This window comes from Hypanus sabinus, chromosome 9 (assembly GCF_030144855.1).
Source record: "Hypanus sabinus isolate sHypSab1 chromosome 9, sHypSab1.hap1, whole genome shotgun sequence".
Classification (NCBI taxonomy): domain Eukaryota; kingdom Metazoa; phylum Chordata; class Chondrichthyes; order Myliobatiformes; family Dasyatidae; genus Hypanus; species Hypanus sabinus.
Window position 1 is genome coordinate 155,494,137 of NC_082714.1, and position 17,181 is coordinate 155,511,317.

The 17,181-nt window shown below is 46.3% G+C and overlaps 1 protein-coding gene across 5 annotated transcripts in view; it reads right to left on the bottom strand.

Annotated features, from left to right (window-relative positions):
* Positions 1-17,181, bottom strand: part of LOC132399936 (PHD finger protein 20-like) — a 100,203-nt gene that overhangs the window by 45,061 nt on the left and 37,961 nt on the right. For 2 of the 5 annotated variants that reach the window (XM_059980886.1, XM_059980889.1), the window contains exons 4-10: positions 15,849-15,933; positions 11,098-11,186; positions 8,037-8,355; positions 7,807-7,944; positions 5,071-5,220; positions 2,072-2,266; positions 1,061-1,120 (exon numbers count right to left, since the gene is read on the bottom strand). In XM_059980886.1, the coding sequence (XP_059836869.1) occupies positions 1,061-1,120; positions 2,072-2,266; positions 5,071-5,220; positions 7,807-7,944; positions 8,037-8,355; positions 11,098-11,186; positions 15,849-15,933 (1,036 nt within the window). The remainder of the gene's footprint in view (positions 1-1,060; positions 1,121-2,071; positions 2,267-5,070; positions 5,221-7,806; positions 7,945-8,036; positions 8,356-11,097; positions 11,187-15,848; positions 15,934-17,181) is intronic. The other 3 variants (XM_059980887.1, XM_059980891.1, XM_059980888.1) reach the window with 3 other exon arrangements.

Genomic DNA, 17,181 nt, shown 5'->3' on the forward strand with positions numbered 1-17,181 from the left:
GACCGGGGCCACTGACTTGGCTCCCCATTCACCCGCCTGTCGACAGCAAGGATATGCGGGAAGCAAGTGTTTCAACACGCATCAGCCACAGACGTCAACGGGAAAATCCCCTGCACAGAAGACACCGAATGGTTCAATTCCTCCAAATAGCACACAACGGACAGGATTGAGTTCCTCACAGCATGAGCATTTCTTGAGCAACATGGAGGAACTCAGCAGGTGGCCTAAACGGCAGCATCTAAGAAGAGGAATGAACAGTCAATGGTTTGGGTCTTCATCCAGTCCCCATGAAGTGGCTTGGACCCAAAACGACGACTGTCCATTCCCCTCCATAGACGCTGCCTGACCTGCTGAGTTCCTGTAGCACCTAGTGCGTATTGGTTAAGATTTCCACGTCCGAATCTCGAGTCCAGAATCTGTGGCCCAATAGTAACCCACAATGGTTCTGTTGAAAGTCCACTGAACCACACTATTATCTCAAGCACTTCTCTCTACAGATGCCACCCAGCTTGTGAGGTATTGTTTCCATTTCATTTCCACCGCCGGCGTTGGTTGCAGTATGGACTAAGGAACCGCAACACTAGAGCCTTCTGGTGAACAAACAAGGCCCGTCTCTACCTCCTCCACCACTGGCCCGCCCCCGTCTGTCCCGCCACTCGGCCCGCCCCCTCTGCTCTGCCACTGGGGTCTGCCCCATTACTGACAAGAAACCGGAACTGAGACAAGCACCGTTTCTCTGTCATTACTTACGAGAATCTGGAACTTAAACAAGCCCTGTTAGTCTGTAACTCAGGCACGTCCCGTTATTCTGGAGGCTAACCGGCGATGAAGTTCTCCTGCTCGTGCTTCACACAGCCCGTACACAAGCGTTGTTAGCGTGGATAAGCAGAAGGACACATAGACACGTGCTTGCACTCCCACCCGCGGTCACACCTGCCCACACACGCGCACACACCCGTGCTCTCTCACACACACGCGCGCACCCACAGAGGCAGCAGGCGGACGGATAGGGACGTCGCAGCAGCAAGCTCTTGCTGGGCTCGCTATGACAGAAACATACAGGGTTCCCTACTGTATCTGTTTGGGTTCTGGGATCGAGGCACACGCTTCACAACAGGAGCTGAGAAGAGGAAAACAGAAGAGAATTACTTGTGGGTCCTGTGCACTGTCGGAAAGTGTCTTTCCTAAATGTGGGAGAGAGGGATGATGCTTCTGAAGGGGGGGGGGGGGGGAGGGTGTGAGAAGGTGCCCTCTCTTCCACTTTCCAAAAAAATAAAATGCCTTATAATCGCAACATTACTGCTGAAAACAGTGAAGTCACGTTTTTATTTTAAAGATAGAGCAAGGCTCTTACACCCATATAACCAATTAATCGACTAACCATCTTTCGAATGTGGGAGGAACTGGGAGAACGTACAAACTCCTTACAGGCAGCAGCGGGAATTGAACCCGGATCGCTGATACTGTAATAGTGTCAGGCGGCCATGCCATCCCGAACGGATTTAAGCAACAGAAGGGCAGAGGGTGACTGACCTCTGACAGCCCCACAGTGAAGCACCACATCTCCAAATTCTAATGCCTTTAGGAGTCGCCTAGAGAGCCAGAGGAGAGGCTCTCTCTCCAGGTGAGGTGAGAAACGTGACGGGGGCAGTGCACACGATACTCCTTTCTACTTTCATCCCAAATAATGATTTAGCACAGTAACAGCTAAATTGACCCGTACGTCTTTGGAACGTGGGAGGAAACCGACAAGGTTATGGGAGAATGAGCAAACTCCTTACGCACAGTGGCAGGAATTGAATCCTGGTGGCCGGTGCTGTAACAGTGTTACGCCACCCACTGTGCTTCCGTAGCACCCCGATTATAATGGACCTCCCTGTGGAACACATGACTAACACACACCAGGCATCTTCAAATGTATTGAAGACTGAATTCAGCTGATCAGGAGACCCAGGTAACCTTTACCAGCTCATACTTTTCACATCCTTTCTCATAAACCACACCAACGCAGTCGGCGCACCGTCCTCAGCACACACTATCTGTGCAATACCAGCACCCACTTCCGTCTTACCAGCTTCAGGTGGAGCCTCTCTCGGCTCAGCGCTTGGCTCGGGGGAGTCTGCTTTGGCTGCCTCTTTGGCCTGGGGCTCCGGAGCGGCAGCAGCGACTTCGGGCGCCGAAGGGGTGGCCGGAGCTTCGGGGGAACACCGGGCCTGGATAGCAGGGGCTTGCTGGGCCTCGGCTGGGGGCTCGGACGCTGCTGCGGCTGTGAGAAGCAAACACAGTCACAGAGCTTGTAAGCAGTTCAGCACACCACCACAATACAGCTCATAAAATCACGGCAACACACACACACACGCACGCACACGCAACGCTGGAGGAACTCAGCAAAAGAGTAAACAGTCAGCGTTTTGGGCCGAGACCCTTCTTTGAAGCACTGCATCCTTTGCAAAGTGCATGTAAATCACAGAGTCGTGGAGAAGTGCTGCATTGAAACAGGACCTTCAGGACACTGAGGGTATGCCGATCATCCTAATCTTAACAGCTCCCATTTTGTTCCCTTCACACAGAAATTCAGCATGTCCCTGTCAACTCTTACTAACTTTTAAATCAGTGCACCATTCTGTCTGGATGTACTGCAGCTCAGTGTGACAACTGATCTGCACATGACTGCAAGAAACCGCAGACATTGCTCCATGCCATGGACCCCTCAGTTAATGGTTGGGGTCCATGGCATTTTTAGGTTAGAAACCTTTGTTCTATGGCTTCTTGTCTACACTTCTCATCGCCTCAGTAAAGTAGCCAGCATAATCAAAGATCCCACCCACGTGGGAGATTCTCTCAATATACTGAGTACAGGAGATGGGATGCTATGATGAAGTTGTGTAAGACATTGGTGAGGCCTAATCTGGACTATTGGGTGCAGTTTTGGTCACCGACCTCCAGAGAAAATTTACAAGGATGTTGCCGGGTCTGGAGGACCCGAGTTACAGGGAAAGACTGAACGGGTGAGGACTTTATTCTTTAGTGTAGAAGATTAAGAGATTTGATACAAATTATGAAGGGTATAGATAGGGTAAATGCAAGCAGGCTTTTTCCACTGAAGATGGGAAGGCCTATAACCAGAAGTCTGGGATTAAGGGTGAAAGGTGAGAAGTTTAAGGGGAACACAAGGGGAAACTTCTTTACTCAGAGGTCATGAGAGTGTGGAATGAGCTGCCATCACAAGTGGTGCATGAGAGCTCGATTTCAATGTTTGAGAGAAGTTTGGATGTTAGGAACAGCGACATGGAGCGCTGCAAGAATGGTGGCAAATGAGTGCCGGGGTGGGGTTGGAACGTATGCAGACATGGACATATCAAGACCATGAGATATAGGAGCAGAAGGCCATTCAGTCCATCGAGTCTGCTCCACCATTCAATCATGGGCTGATCCAATTCTTCCAGTCATCCCTACTCCCCTGCTTTCACCCCATACCCTGTGATGCCCTGGCTAATCAAGAACCTATCTATCTCTGCCTTAAATGCACCCAATAACTTGGCCTCCACAGCTGCTCGTGGCAACAAATTCTACAGATTTACTACCCTTGGACTAAAGTAATTTCTCCACATCTCTGTTCTAAAAGGACATCCTTCAATCCTGAAGTCATGCCCTCTTGTCCTAGAAACCCCTACCATGGGAAATAACCTTGCCATATCTAATCTGTTCAAGCTTTTTAACGTTTGGAATGTTTCTATGAGATCCCCCCTCATTCTCCTGAACTCCAGGGAATACAGCCCAAGAGCCGCCAGACGTTCCTCATACAGTAACCCTTTCACTCCTGGAATCATTTTCGTGAATCTTCTCTGAACCCTCTCCAATGTCAGTACAGTCAGCCTTCCTTATCCGCGGATTGCACATGAATGGATTCAACCAACCGCAGATTGGGAAAACCCTGAAGTTCTCTCTCCAGTACTCGTTGTTTGAACATGTACAGACTATTTTTTTCTTGTCGTTGTTCCCTAAACAATACACTATAACAACTATTTACATTGTATTATGTATCATAAATAATCTAGAAATGACTTAAAAGTACAGGCAGTCCCCGTGTTATGAACGAGTTCTGTTCCTGAGTCCGTCTTTAAGAAGGATTTGAAGTTGGAACAGGTATATCCGGTATTATTTAGTGTCAGTTAGTCAACGTTTTTCTTAGTATATAGTATATATTTTACCCTTCTCTGCATATAAAACACTTAAGAAACATATGTATTTCAATAATTAAACCACTGCATTGCTTAGTAATAATTGTAGCTTTCATCGGGGCAGGGCCTTTCACGTGCTCCATTAAAATTGTTCCGATCATTGACCAACCGTAACCTAACGCTTTTCCAATGACCGATGGAGTTTCACCTCTTTCCCATCGCTTTAATACTTCCACGTTATTTTCAATCGTCATTATTTTAGTGAACAGAAACACTGTGGATTCAGAGCTGCACCACCAGGTCCTAATGTCCACCGCACTGAGTCATGTTAAATAAAGTCCAGGGTTCTGCTGGGTCCTAAAGACGACCACAGTAGGACAGGTTAAATAACGGACTTGAGCATCCACGTTTTTTGGTATCTGTGGGGGGTCCCGGAACCAATCCCCCGCGGATAAGGAGGGCCGACTGTATATCCTTTCTGAAATAAGGAGCCCACAACTGCACACAATACTCCAAGTGTGGTCTCACGAGTACCTTATTGAGCCTCAACATCACATCCCTGCTCTTATATTCTATACCTCTAGAAATGAATACCAACATTGCATTCACCTTCTTCACAACCAACTCAACCTGCAGGTTCACCTTTAGGGTCTCTTGCACAAGGACTCCCAAGTCTCTTTGCATCTCCGCATTTTGAATTCTCTCCCCAACTAAATAATAGTCTGCCTGTTTATTTCTTCCACCAAAGTGCATGACCATACACTTTCCAACATTGTAGTTCACTTGCCATCTCTTTGCCCATTCCCCTAAACTCTCTGCAGGCTCGCTGTTTCCTCAAATTGATGAACACTTGGTGGAAGCACAGTACAGGCAGCATCGAATACTTCACCTTCCTCTGCTTTCTCGGGCTCCTTTGCTTTGCCTCGGGGCTCCACTCCATCACTGGGTGTGTTTGTGGTTGATGGGTTGCTGTCACCAGAAGCAAGACGCAAGGACCGCCTCCTATTCTGCCCCTGGCTGCCTGTGGGTGGACCCTGGTCTGTCCAAGCAACATAAAGGTATATGCGTTAGTGATGAGCTCATGAGGTTCCGCAGATGCTGGAAATCCAGAGTTATTCAGCAGGTCAGTCAGCATCCGTGGAAATAAACAGTCGTTTTAGGGCCTGGACCCTCTGTCACGACTGATGAAGGATCTCAGCCTGAACTGTTGACTCTTTATTCCTCTCCACAGATGCTGTCTGACCTGATGAGTTCATCCAGCACTCGGCATGTGTTACTCTGGATTTCCAGCATTAAAAACTTCAAACGGCGTTAGATTGGAGATGGAGAGGAATTTCTTTAGCCAGAGGGTGGTGAATGTGTGGACTATGAACCAACCCATGAACAGTACCTCACTATTTTTGCATTACTTCTTCAGACGTATGTATATACACACACACACAGGCGTCCCCTGCTTTACAAATGTTTGCTTTACTCCACTTCGCTTTTACAAAAGGCCTACATTAGTAACCTGTTTTCGCATTACAAAGAGGATTTTCGCTTTTATGAAAATTTTTCCCATATAAATTAATGGTCCTTTGCTTTACGCCATTTCGGCTTAAGAAAGGTTTCACAGGAATGCTCTACCTTTGGGGGGGGGGGGGAACACCTGTATATATATATATATATACACACACACACACACACCTGTCATATTTAACACAAAGTACACTGCAGATGCTGTGGTCAAATCAACACGTACAAACAAGCTGGATGAACTCAGCAGGTCGGGCAGCATCCGTTGAAATGAGCAGCCAACGTTTTGGGCCGAGACCCTTCGTCCTGACAAATTTCAACGGATGGTGCCCAGGGTGCCCTGCTGAGTTCATCCAGTTTGTTTGTATGTGTTGATATATCATATTTATATTTATGTACATGTGTCTACGTGTGTATAATACATATATCTGATTGTATTGCTGCCACAAAACAACAAATTTCATGACATACACAGGTGATAATAAACCTGATTCTGAATTCATTGCCACAGACGTCTGCAGAGGTCAAGTCATTGGGTATATGTAAGGCAGAGGTTGATAGGTTCTTCATTTGTAAGGGCATCAGAGGTTACGGGGAGGAATACGGGATTGAGGGGGATAATAAATCAGCCATGATGGAATGGCGGTGCAGACTCAGCGTTGCCTAATTCTGATCCTATGTCTTATGCACAAAGGCTGTCTGCAAGATGTGATTCGTAGCTGATCATTAACCATGAAATAATGATCTAAGGAATAAAGGTAAAGGAGAAGAGAGTGGAGACGGAGGGAATTTCACACACGAGGCCTGGACAGGTGAAGGCGTGGCTGTGACGACAGAAGATGAGATAAATAATCAGAGATGTGCAAGAAACAATAGGCAGCAAACTCTGAACAGGGCAATTCCTGGGATTGGCATTAGCACGGAGAAGAAGCAAACTATTCTTTTGAGCTTGCAGTAACACCTAGGGCAATACAGGGGTCCCTCCCCTGACCAGAGCAGCTAGACCTAGATATCACAGAGATAAAAGGAAGAATTGGCCATTCAGGACAGTGATACAAAACTTCTTCGGAGGTAGCATAAAGGGCTGTGGTGGCACAGTTTCTGAAATTACTCAGGATGGAAACTGCTTAAGATTTGTGTGTGTTAAGTGAATCTAGGGATTATGGTGTTTGAACAGAGCACTGAAAGGATGCAGAGCTGAACTCAGAAGTGGCAAATGGAGTTCAATCTGGAAGAGTGTGAAGTGATTCACTTTGGAAGGTCGAACTTCCAGGCTTCAGAGAACAGGGTTAATGGCAGGATTCTTAGTACCATGGAGGAACAGAGAGACTTTGGGGTCCATAAATTCGTCAAAGTTGCTGTGCAAGTTGACAGAGTGGTTCAGAAGGTGTGATGGCCTTCATTAGTAAGGGGATTGATTTCAAGAGCTGTGAGAAAATACTGCAGCTCTATAAAACCCTGGTTCGACCCCACGTGGAATATTGTGTTGCGTTCTGGTCGCCTCATTATAGGAAGGATTTGGAAGCTTTAAAGAGGTTAAAGAGGTGATTTACCAGGGCGTTGCTGGATTGCAGAGCATATTTTATGAAGATAGGTTGAGCAAGCTAAGGCTTTTCTCTTTAGAGCGAAGGAGATTAGAGGTGATTTGATAGAGGTGTATAAGATAAGATCGAGTGGATAGCCACAGAGTTCTTCCACAGGACAGGAATAACTAATAGGGGAAGACATAATTTTAAGATGATTGGAGGAAAGTGCAAGGGAGAGCTTTCTTTATACACAGAGTGGACAGTGTGTGGAATGCGCTGCTGGGGGAGGTGACAGAGGCAGATACATTCAGGACATTTAACAGACCGTTAGATGCTTAGGTGGTACTTGGATGAAGGGTAAATGGAGGGCTATGTAGGAGGGAAGAGTTAGATTAACCTTGGAGTAAGTTAATGGGTTGAATAACATGGGGGCCGAAGGGCCTGTAGTGTGTTGTACTGTTCTATGTTCTGGGTAACAGGAAGGTGAAACGGTGCAGCCAGAGGATGGGCTGAATGGCCTGCTCCCGCTTCCACTCATTGCAGATCTGAAGTTTTCCCTCTGGACCCTTAGATGGGACACTGACCCGAGGCTTTGCTGAACTTCATTTGCTTGGACAGCATCGAGGCAGCCGAGGCACATTTCCTCTTCCCCGTTCCGGTGCCCCCTTGACGCGATGGCAGTAACCGGCGATCCTGGGAGGCTGCCCCTTTAGAATGGCTACCTGGTGGGGCGAAGACACGGGGAGGAAGGTTAGCTGCGAGTTACGCCCAGCCCGCCCCCACGCCCGGAGGCCCGGCCAGTGCCGCGTCTCACCTGCGTGCCCGGAGGAAGGGGGTCTCCCGCGTTTCCGCTTTTCCTCTGGCTTCTGGGGCTGCGGGGCAGGGGGCGGGGTCCCCGGCGGCAGAGAGCTCGCTGCCGTCTTTGGCTCCGCGGCCAGTTCCTGGGGCGACTTGCGCTGCCCCTGCTCCATCTCCTTCTGGACAGGCTTGGCCTCTTCCTCCCTCCCATCCTTCTCGGCCAGCTTGCCTTCGCCGGTCTGCTGACCAACGAGAGACGGCGAGCTCTTCCTGAACCTCTCCCTTCGCCGGCCACCCCCGGAACCGTTCTCCTTGTTCCGCCCACTCGCTGCATTCTGAAAACAACAGCAAGTGTGAGGTGCACATTCAGGCTGAGTTTAGTGTTCGGTGCACGAACACAGTAAGGCAAAGCTACAAAGCAAATCTTGCTTTCAGCAGAATCACAACAGGCAAATAGATTCAGATTACATAGAGTCATCTCCAGTGCTCAGAAGAGATCATCACATTATACTGAGCAACACACACAAAAGGCACGAGGAACTCAGCAAGTCAGGCAGCATCTATGGAGAGGAATACACAGATGGCATTCTCATGAGGACTGGGAAAAAAGGGGGAAGATGGCAGAATAAGTGGGGAGAGGGCAAAGAGGCTAGCTGGGAGGTGATAGGTGAAGCCAGATGGGTGGGAATGGTAAAGGGCTGGAGAGGAAGGAATCTAATAGGAGGGAGACTGGACCATAGGAGAAAGGGAAGCAGGAGGAGACCCAAAGACTAGTGATAGGCAGGTGTGAAGAGGTAAGAGGCCAGAGTAGGGAATAGAGGAAGAGGAGGGGGAGAGAGAAATCGATATTCCTGCCCAGGCAGAATATAAGGTGCTGCTCCTTCACCCTGAGGGTGTCCTCGTCTTGGCATAAGGCCATGGATTGACATGTCAGAACGGAAGTGGGAATCGGAATTAAAATATTACATTACATCACATTATACTACCTCAACTTGAAGATGGCAACCTATAGGTCAAAAACAAAACATTTGGTCCATTGAGCAGTAGTGTGTTCTACATTACTGTATGGAACTGCATCATGGACACCTACGGTAGACACCTGAAATCCCTGGACAATGCCACCAAAGATCCTTAGGAAAGATTTTAAGGATCATTTGGAAGGACAGACCCACTGACACCAGTGTACTGGAGGAGGCCAACACGAACAGTATCTCCACCACAGTAAAGCAATATCAAATCCGATGGGCAGGGATGTGATTTGGATGCCCAACACGTTTCCTCAACAAATCTTTTCCTCCCAGCTGAAGTAACCTGGGGGGCAATGGAAATGCTTCAAAGTTAACATCAAACTCAGCCTGAACAGATTTAACATTACACCTAAAACTGGGAGGGCACTGCACAAACAGATACACCTGGAGGAAATCTGGTTGAGAGGGAGCTGCGCTACATGAGAACGACCTCTGCTGTGCCCCAGAGAACAAGCAGCAGCTCCTAAAGGAGACTGAACAGTCAAAAGACCCAACACCAACCACAGCCACCACTTACTCATGCCCACACGGCACCAGAATATGTGGATCCCTGTTCGGCCTCTACAGACACCTGAGGACCCACCAATAGATAACCCTCAGGAGAACATCATACTCAACTCGAGTGATAGCACTGCCATTGCCTCAATGCACTGTGCAATAATTGTATCTGTACGAACAGTACGTGGAAATGATTTGATCATTTGAAGCATCACCCAATCCAGCCCTTTTCTAGATAGTTCCCCTGCTCTACATCCAGCAAAATGTTTAAACTCTTCTGCAAAATACTTCAGACCAAGGGTCCCCAACCTTTTTTATGCCATGGACCAATACCGTTAAGTAAGGGGGCTGGTGGGCCCCCAGGCTGGGAAACACCTGCTTTACACCATAAAATAATGGAACAGAATTAGGCCATTCAGCCCATTGAGTCTGCTCCACCATTCCATCAAGGTTTATTTATTATTCCTTTTAAACCCATTCTACCCTCGACACCCTTGCTAATCAAGAACCAAACTCCGCTTTAAACATAGGTTAGTGTCTCCAGCTGTCTGTGGCAATGAATTCCAAAGATTCACCACCCTCTGTCTGAAGAAATCCCTCATCTCTTTTCTAAAAGGACAACCCTCTTTTCAGAGGCTGTGGCCTCTGATCCTAGGCTCCCCCCACTCCTGGAAACATCCTCTCAAAATTCATTCCAAGGCCACACTTGGAGTATTGTGAGCAGTTTTGGGCCCCTTATCTAAAAGAAGATGTGCTGGCATTGGAGAGGATCCAGGAGGTTCACATGATCCTGGGAATGAAAGGGTCAATGTTCCGGGAGTGTTTGATGGCTCCGGGTTGTGCTCACTGGAGTTTAAAAGAATAAGGGGGATCTCAATGAAAGCTGAAAGGTCTAGATAGTGGATGTGGAGAGGATGTTCCCTAAAGTAGGGAAATCTAGGACGAGGGGCTACAGCCTCAAAATAAAGGGATGTCCATTTGAAACAGAGATGAAGAGGAATTTATTTAGCCAGATGTTGATGAATCTGTGGAGGCCAAGTCACTTGGTATATTTAGCGGAGGTTGGTAGGTTCTTGATTAGGAAGGGCATCAAAAGGTTACTCGGAAAAGGCAGGGGAATGGATTTGAAAGGGGTAATAAATCAGCTATGATAGAATGGCAAAGCAGATCCAATGGGCTGAATGGTCTAATTCTGCTCTTAGGTCTTACGGCTTTTGGATTTCAATAAGAAACCCCCCCCCATTCTTATAAACGCCGGTGAGCACAGGCACAGAGCCCCAAACCCTCCACATACATTGACTCTTCTATACCTGGGATCATTCTCTTGAACCTCACCAATGCGACAACACCCTTTCTTCGATAAGGGGCCCAAAACTGCTCAAAGTATGCCAAATGTGGTGTACGTAAAGCCTCACAATACATCCTTGCTTTTACTATAGTCCAATCATATTGTGTTTTGTAACGCTAACACTCATTTGGAGAAAGGTTAACATTTCCAAGTGAATGATCTTCAACGTGCAGAGGTTGGGCTTACAAGAACCGGAGACATACCTTCTCCCGGGAGGATTTAGGAATGGACTTGACGTGGATTTTCTTCACATTCTGAACAACTCCATCATAGAACTCGACTGTGTAAGAAGCTGAAACACAAAATATACAATCGATCAGAGACCAGCTCGTGTCCCAAACAGCAGAACACTGAAGGAGAAGAGCAAGACACTATCTGTCTCCCACATGCTAACTGATTCCATTGTTTTATATTCACCCACAGGATGAGCTCGCCTTCGTAACACGGACCCAATGTCCTGGAAATCTCTTGGCTTGATGGTAATTTCCAAAATCACCACTTCACGGACACAGAGAATAGGATTGGCAAAGACAACCAATTCCTTTAACACCAAGTTCAAGTTGAAATTTATTGTCATTCAAACATATACCACCAAGTGAAACGTTCCACCAGACCAATGTGGAAAGCCTAGTGCATATAATTCACTCAACACAAAGTAACATTACTACAAATAAATTTTTTAAATTATAAAATATACTCCAGAAGTCTGACATTAGGTGTCTTTATGACACAAGTAAACAGACAGTCCCAGCCCTGACACCAGGAATGGTCATTTGATTCCAAACACATGGTTATTGATCATTATAGAATGTCCCTCTGGTGCTTCCCCTCCCCTGTCCTTTCCCCTTTTCCCAACCATGATTCCCCTCTTCCTGTCCCCTTCCCACTCTCAGTTCACAATAAAGACCCATATCAGAATTCTTCTGAAGAATACATCTCACGACGCTCTGAACACATGATGATGTATCCAGAGGTCATCAGATATTTCAGGTCTTTCACATCAGACACCCTCACCAATGCTCCCTCTAAGGTGTCCACATGTCTTTTGCCACTAGCACACAAAGGAATTGCACGAAGAATTTGTGTCATGATGGACTTTAGGACCCGGGGGAGTCGGGGAGCTCAGGAACGCCGTCCACAACTGCTGCTGAGTCCCCAGACAGAGACAGGAGTAAGTTAACGTAAATATAAATCTGCGGTGAGTGAAATAAACACGATGAGAAATATCTATCCATTAATTTTAATGTGTTAACTGCCTCCATCACGGAACGACAATACGGTGGATTCAACAGCAGCCATGGGCGGTGGTTCCTGAGCTCCCTGGCTCCTCCGGGTCCTAAAGTCCACCCTCACAATACAAGTTCTTTATGAAATTCCCTGAGCTAGTAGCAAAAGATGTGTATGTGGCAAACACCTTAGAGGGATCAATAACCCTCACCCAGGCAACCAGCTGTGGTTGATAAAGTGACCACATGTGTGCTGCAGATCCCCATGGACTGGCTCTCTTCATCCAGAGCCATCTTGAGGGTTTCCTCTGATGCCTCAGTGATGCTGCCATTGGCTCTCTGCCTCCTTGTACCAGTGATGCCCAATCACTGAGGGCTCTGTGAAGCCCTGGCAGCCTACTTCAACGGCCACGCGCTCTGCCTTCCATCCCTGCCTTGGACAGTTGCTGACTAGTTCCTCGCATCTGGCAGGCTTCCTCCAAGCACTCCTCCCACGGCACTGTCAGCTCCAGCAGGACGATATGTTTTACCGCTTCTGAGACAAGAAGGACGTCTGGACTCAGCTCCAGGAGGACGTCTGGTCTCGGCTCCAGCAGGACGATGTGTTTTACTGCCTCTGAGACAAGAAGGACGTCTGGTCTCGGCTCCAGCAGGACGATGTGTTTTACCGCCTCTGAGGCAAGGAGGTCGTCTGGTCTCTGTGGGAACTTCAGTTGTTTCTCCTGGTCAGTCGTGAGCGGGTGCCAAAATCCCCATGGGAGGCTTTACTCTCGCTTCTGATTGCTCTCCAGCTCGCACAGAGATGACATTTCGTATCACGCTTATCATTACTCACATACGGCATGAAATTTAGGGCTTTTTTGTGGCAGTGCAATACATAAAATTACCAATTACTGCAGTACTGTGCAAAAGTCTTAGGCTCCCTAGCCAGAAATGTGACTGAGACTTGTGCACAGTACTGTAACTCACCCACAGAATATAAAGTAACAAAAAATTCACAAATAAAAAGATTCACAATATCGACAATTAGATCACTGAACAGAAAAGTATTGTATGACAGCTTAGCAGTTTCTTCAGCGTTACAGTTGCACATTACGTAAACGAGTATAAATTCCCTAGCCCCTACTGTAAGATTCAAACTCCTGATCATTGCTTGAAGCGACGATGTTACATTGTGAGCAACAAAGATGCTCAAAACCTGGAGTCAATTCTACCAGGATTCACTCCACAAGAACTTCAGGTATTGTGTGTCGCCCTGGTCACCCAATTATGGAAAGGGTGCGGAGAGAGTGCTGAAGAACTTCTCCGCCAGGCCCCTCTCTGCCCGCCAGGCACTTACTCCCATCCCCTAAACCTACCCCTAATCCTAACCTGCACACCCCTCCCTCCCCCAGAACCACCTCCCCATCTCCATCCCTTAACCTCCTTATCCCTCCCTGCCCAGAAAGCCCCCCCCCTCCACCTCCATCCACTGAAGGCACCCCTAATCCAGCCTGGCTGGATTAGAAAGAATCAGATTTAATATCAGTGGCATAGGTCGTGAAATTTGTTAACTTTATGGCAGCAATACAATGAAACTGTACGTGAAAAATAAATACAGAAAATAAACTCAATTACATTCAGTATATATCTTTGTCTATTAAATAATTAAAATTAGTGCAAAACAACAGAAATAAAAAAGCATTGGGGGTAGTAGCGCTCATGGGTTCAAAGACCATTCCAGAATCAGATGGCAGAGGGGAAGCAGCTGTTCCTGAATCACTGAGATTGTGCCTTCAGGATTCTGCATCTCCTTCCCAATGATTAGAAGGTATTCGAAGGTTGTACAAACTTGGGTTGCTTTCTCTAGAGCGTAAGAGGCTGAGGGGCGACCTAATAGAGGTTTTTGTGGGAATTAGAGGGGCATAGGTGGGACGTCAGAATTCTTTCCCCATGGTAGAAATGTCAAAAACATGAGGACACGCTTTTACGGTTGGGGTGAGGAAGTTCATATGTACTTTTAGGGGTAGGTTTAAAAAAAAAATCAACAGGGTGGTAGGTACTTGGAATAGGTTATCAGAGGTAGTAATGAAAAGTAGGCGGTCTGGGAGTATAAAAGGCTTGCAGACTCTGCTGCCTCTAAGCCGTCCGTGTACGGCAATGCTTCCGCGCACATAGCCTTTGTTGCCCTGCAGCTGGATTGAAGGCAAACCAGAAAAAAATTTATGAAACATGGAAGATTTTCTTTGTTCCAATGTAATTCATTATACACTTTAATTAATAAAGTCAAAAGTATGTGATTTTTAAATTTTCATTCTAAATATTCATAGTATACATATTACAAATAAAACACAGAACATATGAAGTTTTCAAGCTATGGAAAAATTTCCTGCTCAGAGCAATGGTTGGTCTGTGTGGGGGTAAAACAAAAATCAGAGGGAACGTGTTTATAGATAAACACATGAATATAAAGGGAATGAAGGTCTGTGGAGGGACAGAGGACACTAAACACTGTGGACCCAATGACCTGTCTAGTGCTGTACGTTCTATGTCTTACGCGGGTACAAAAGGTGCCACACCACTGGGTTCAGGAACTGTTATTACCCCACAACCAACAGTCTCTGAATCAGCTTTGATAACTTCACACACCGCAACTCTGAGCTGATTCCAAGACTCTTTACATCTCAAGTTCTCAGTACTGTTTTTGCACAGTTCTCTCCTTTTGCACACTGGCTGTTTATCAGTCATCGTTTGTGTATAGTTTTTCATAGATTCCATTTTTTTTAAAATGTTCCTGTAAATGTCAGCAAGAAAACGAATCTCACGGTAAGTTATGTTAACAGATACATACTTCCTGATAATAAATTTACTTTGAACTCTGAGAAAGATGTCATCATGCAGAGACAGCAGATATCTTGTGCTGGTGATAAGCATGCTTGTTCCATTAATTGTTTCTGTATGCCATTCAATACAAAGATGTGGTTCTCGCTATTCTTATTTAACTAATTTATTTAATTAATTTACTTATTTAACTTATTTATTTACTTAATCCTTACTTAACTAATAAACTTAGTTATCTTTTCACATGCATCCAACCAACATATATCTGCACGTTCCAGGCTCTAGCAAATGTCTAATTTTCTTTGCTCCTGGCACATTCACAAGCAAAAACCCCAAATCTCCTTCTTTAGACTCTCCACCTCTCCCGTTCAAGAACTGCCTCACTCTTCTTAACTCCTTCCCTTTCTGTCCTCCTCTTGGATTATCTGCAATTCCCCCTCCCTTGTCTTCCCCTCTCTTCCATTCCCATTTTAAAGACACCCTGCTTTCAGCAACAAAAAACCCTCAGTTCCAGAGTAACCACACAAAATACTGGAGGAACTCAGGAGGTCAGGCAATATGCATGGAGAGGAATAAACAGTCAACATTTCAGGCCAAGAACTTTCATCAAGACTGTAAAGGAAGGGAGAAAGAAGCCAGACTTTCAAAGACTCTTTAAACTCAAGATCTCAGCATTATTTTCCAGTTTCTTCCTGTTCCTTTTCAGTCCTGACACAGGATCTCAGGCCGAAATAGTGTGTGTGTGTGTGTCTGTGTGTGTCTGTGTCTGTGTGTGTGTGTGTGTGTGTGTGTGTGTGTGTGTGTGTGTGTGTGTGTGTGTGTGTGTGTGTGTGTGTGTGTGTGTGTGTGTGTGTGTGTGTGTGTCCGGATTTCCAGCAGCACGGGCCTGCGTTACCTCGCCCACTTACCATCCTTGTTGACTGAAATGACTTTGGCTGGATAAAACCTGCAATCTGACCAACACGCCAGCACCTGCTCACTGGGCCGGAACTCCTAAACACAGGAGAAACAATCAAGATTAAATGTGCTGCCACTGATGCCAAGAAAAACACAGAGATCTGCACTCTCCTGTACAGTGTATACACAAGTTTGAAGAAAACAATACTGCAATAAAAACAAGTTGCAGGAGACACTCAATGGATGTTATAACTGCAGTTGCACTCTATCTTGTTGCTGAGGATTTCAACAAAGTTCCGGTACGAATATTTTATTTAATATAACTATATGCTCCTCTTTTAACAATAAATATCTGCATTTTGGTTGTGGAGAGTTCTCCTGAAAGATACATCCTTTTGATACACCTTCCAGAAAGTCATAGAGAACAGAGACAGACCTTTTGGCCCATCTATTCCATATTGAACTATTAAGCTTTCTAGTCCCATTGTCTTGCATACCCCTCCCACCCATCCATTCAAATTTCTTTTAAATGTTGAAATCGAAACCGCATCCACTGCTTCTGTTGTCAGCTCATTCCAGACTCTCTGAGTGAAGTTGTTCCCCCTCACATTCTCCTTAAACATTTCACCTCTCTCCCCCACCCCCACTTAACCCGTGGCCTCTAGATATTTCAAAAACTCTTTTCATATCTTAGCAAAAACCAACCACAGATGTTCACCACAGCCCATTATCTTGCCACTCCAGAAATTGGGGACAGCTAATTTTGGCTTTTGTTAGATCTATCAATTTTTTGTTTGTTTGTAATCTTTGTCCTCATTGTGACAGTAATGGATAATGGTACGGCTAGCTGCAAACTGGCAGGTTCTATTTTTAGTTTTAAAAGTGGTTATTCAGGTAGAAACATTTCCTGGCAAAGCTACTTTTAATAGGAGATGCTTATCCCATACTCTGAGGCTGAGAACTGGGTGGCAGAAAGTGACTTTGTGAGGCTAGGGCCAAAGGGCTCAGCCCGCAGAATAGAAGGATGCCATTTTAGAACACAGATTGGGGAGAGTTTATTTTGCCAGGGAAGGCGAATCTGTGGAATACATTGCTGCAGATGGCTACGGAGTCCAAGTCATTGGGTATATTTAAAGTGGAGGTTGATAGGTTTTTGATTAGACAGGGCATTAAAGGGTTACGGGGAAATGGCAGGAGAATGGGGTTGAGAGGGATGGGCAACACGGCAGCGTAGCGTTAGCACAACGCTTTACGGTACAGGTGACCCGGGTTCAACTCCTGCCGCTGCCTGTAAGGCGTTTCTACCTTCTCCCCGTGACCAAGTGGGTTTCCTCCGGGTGCTCC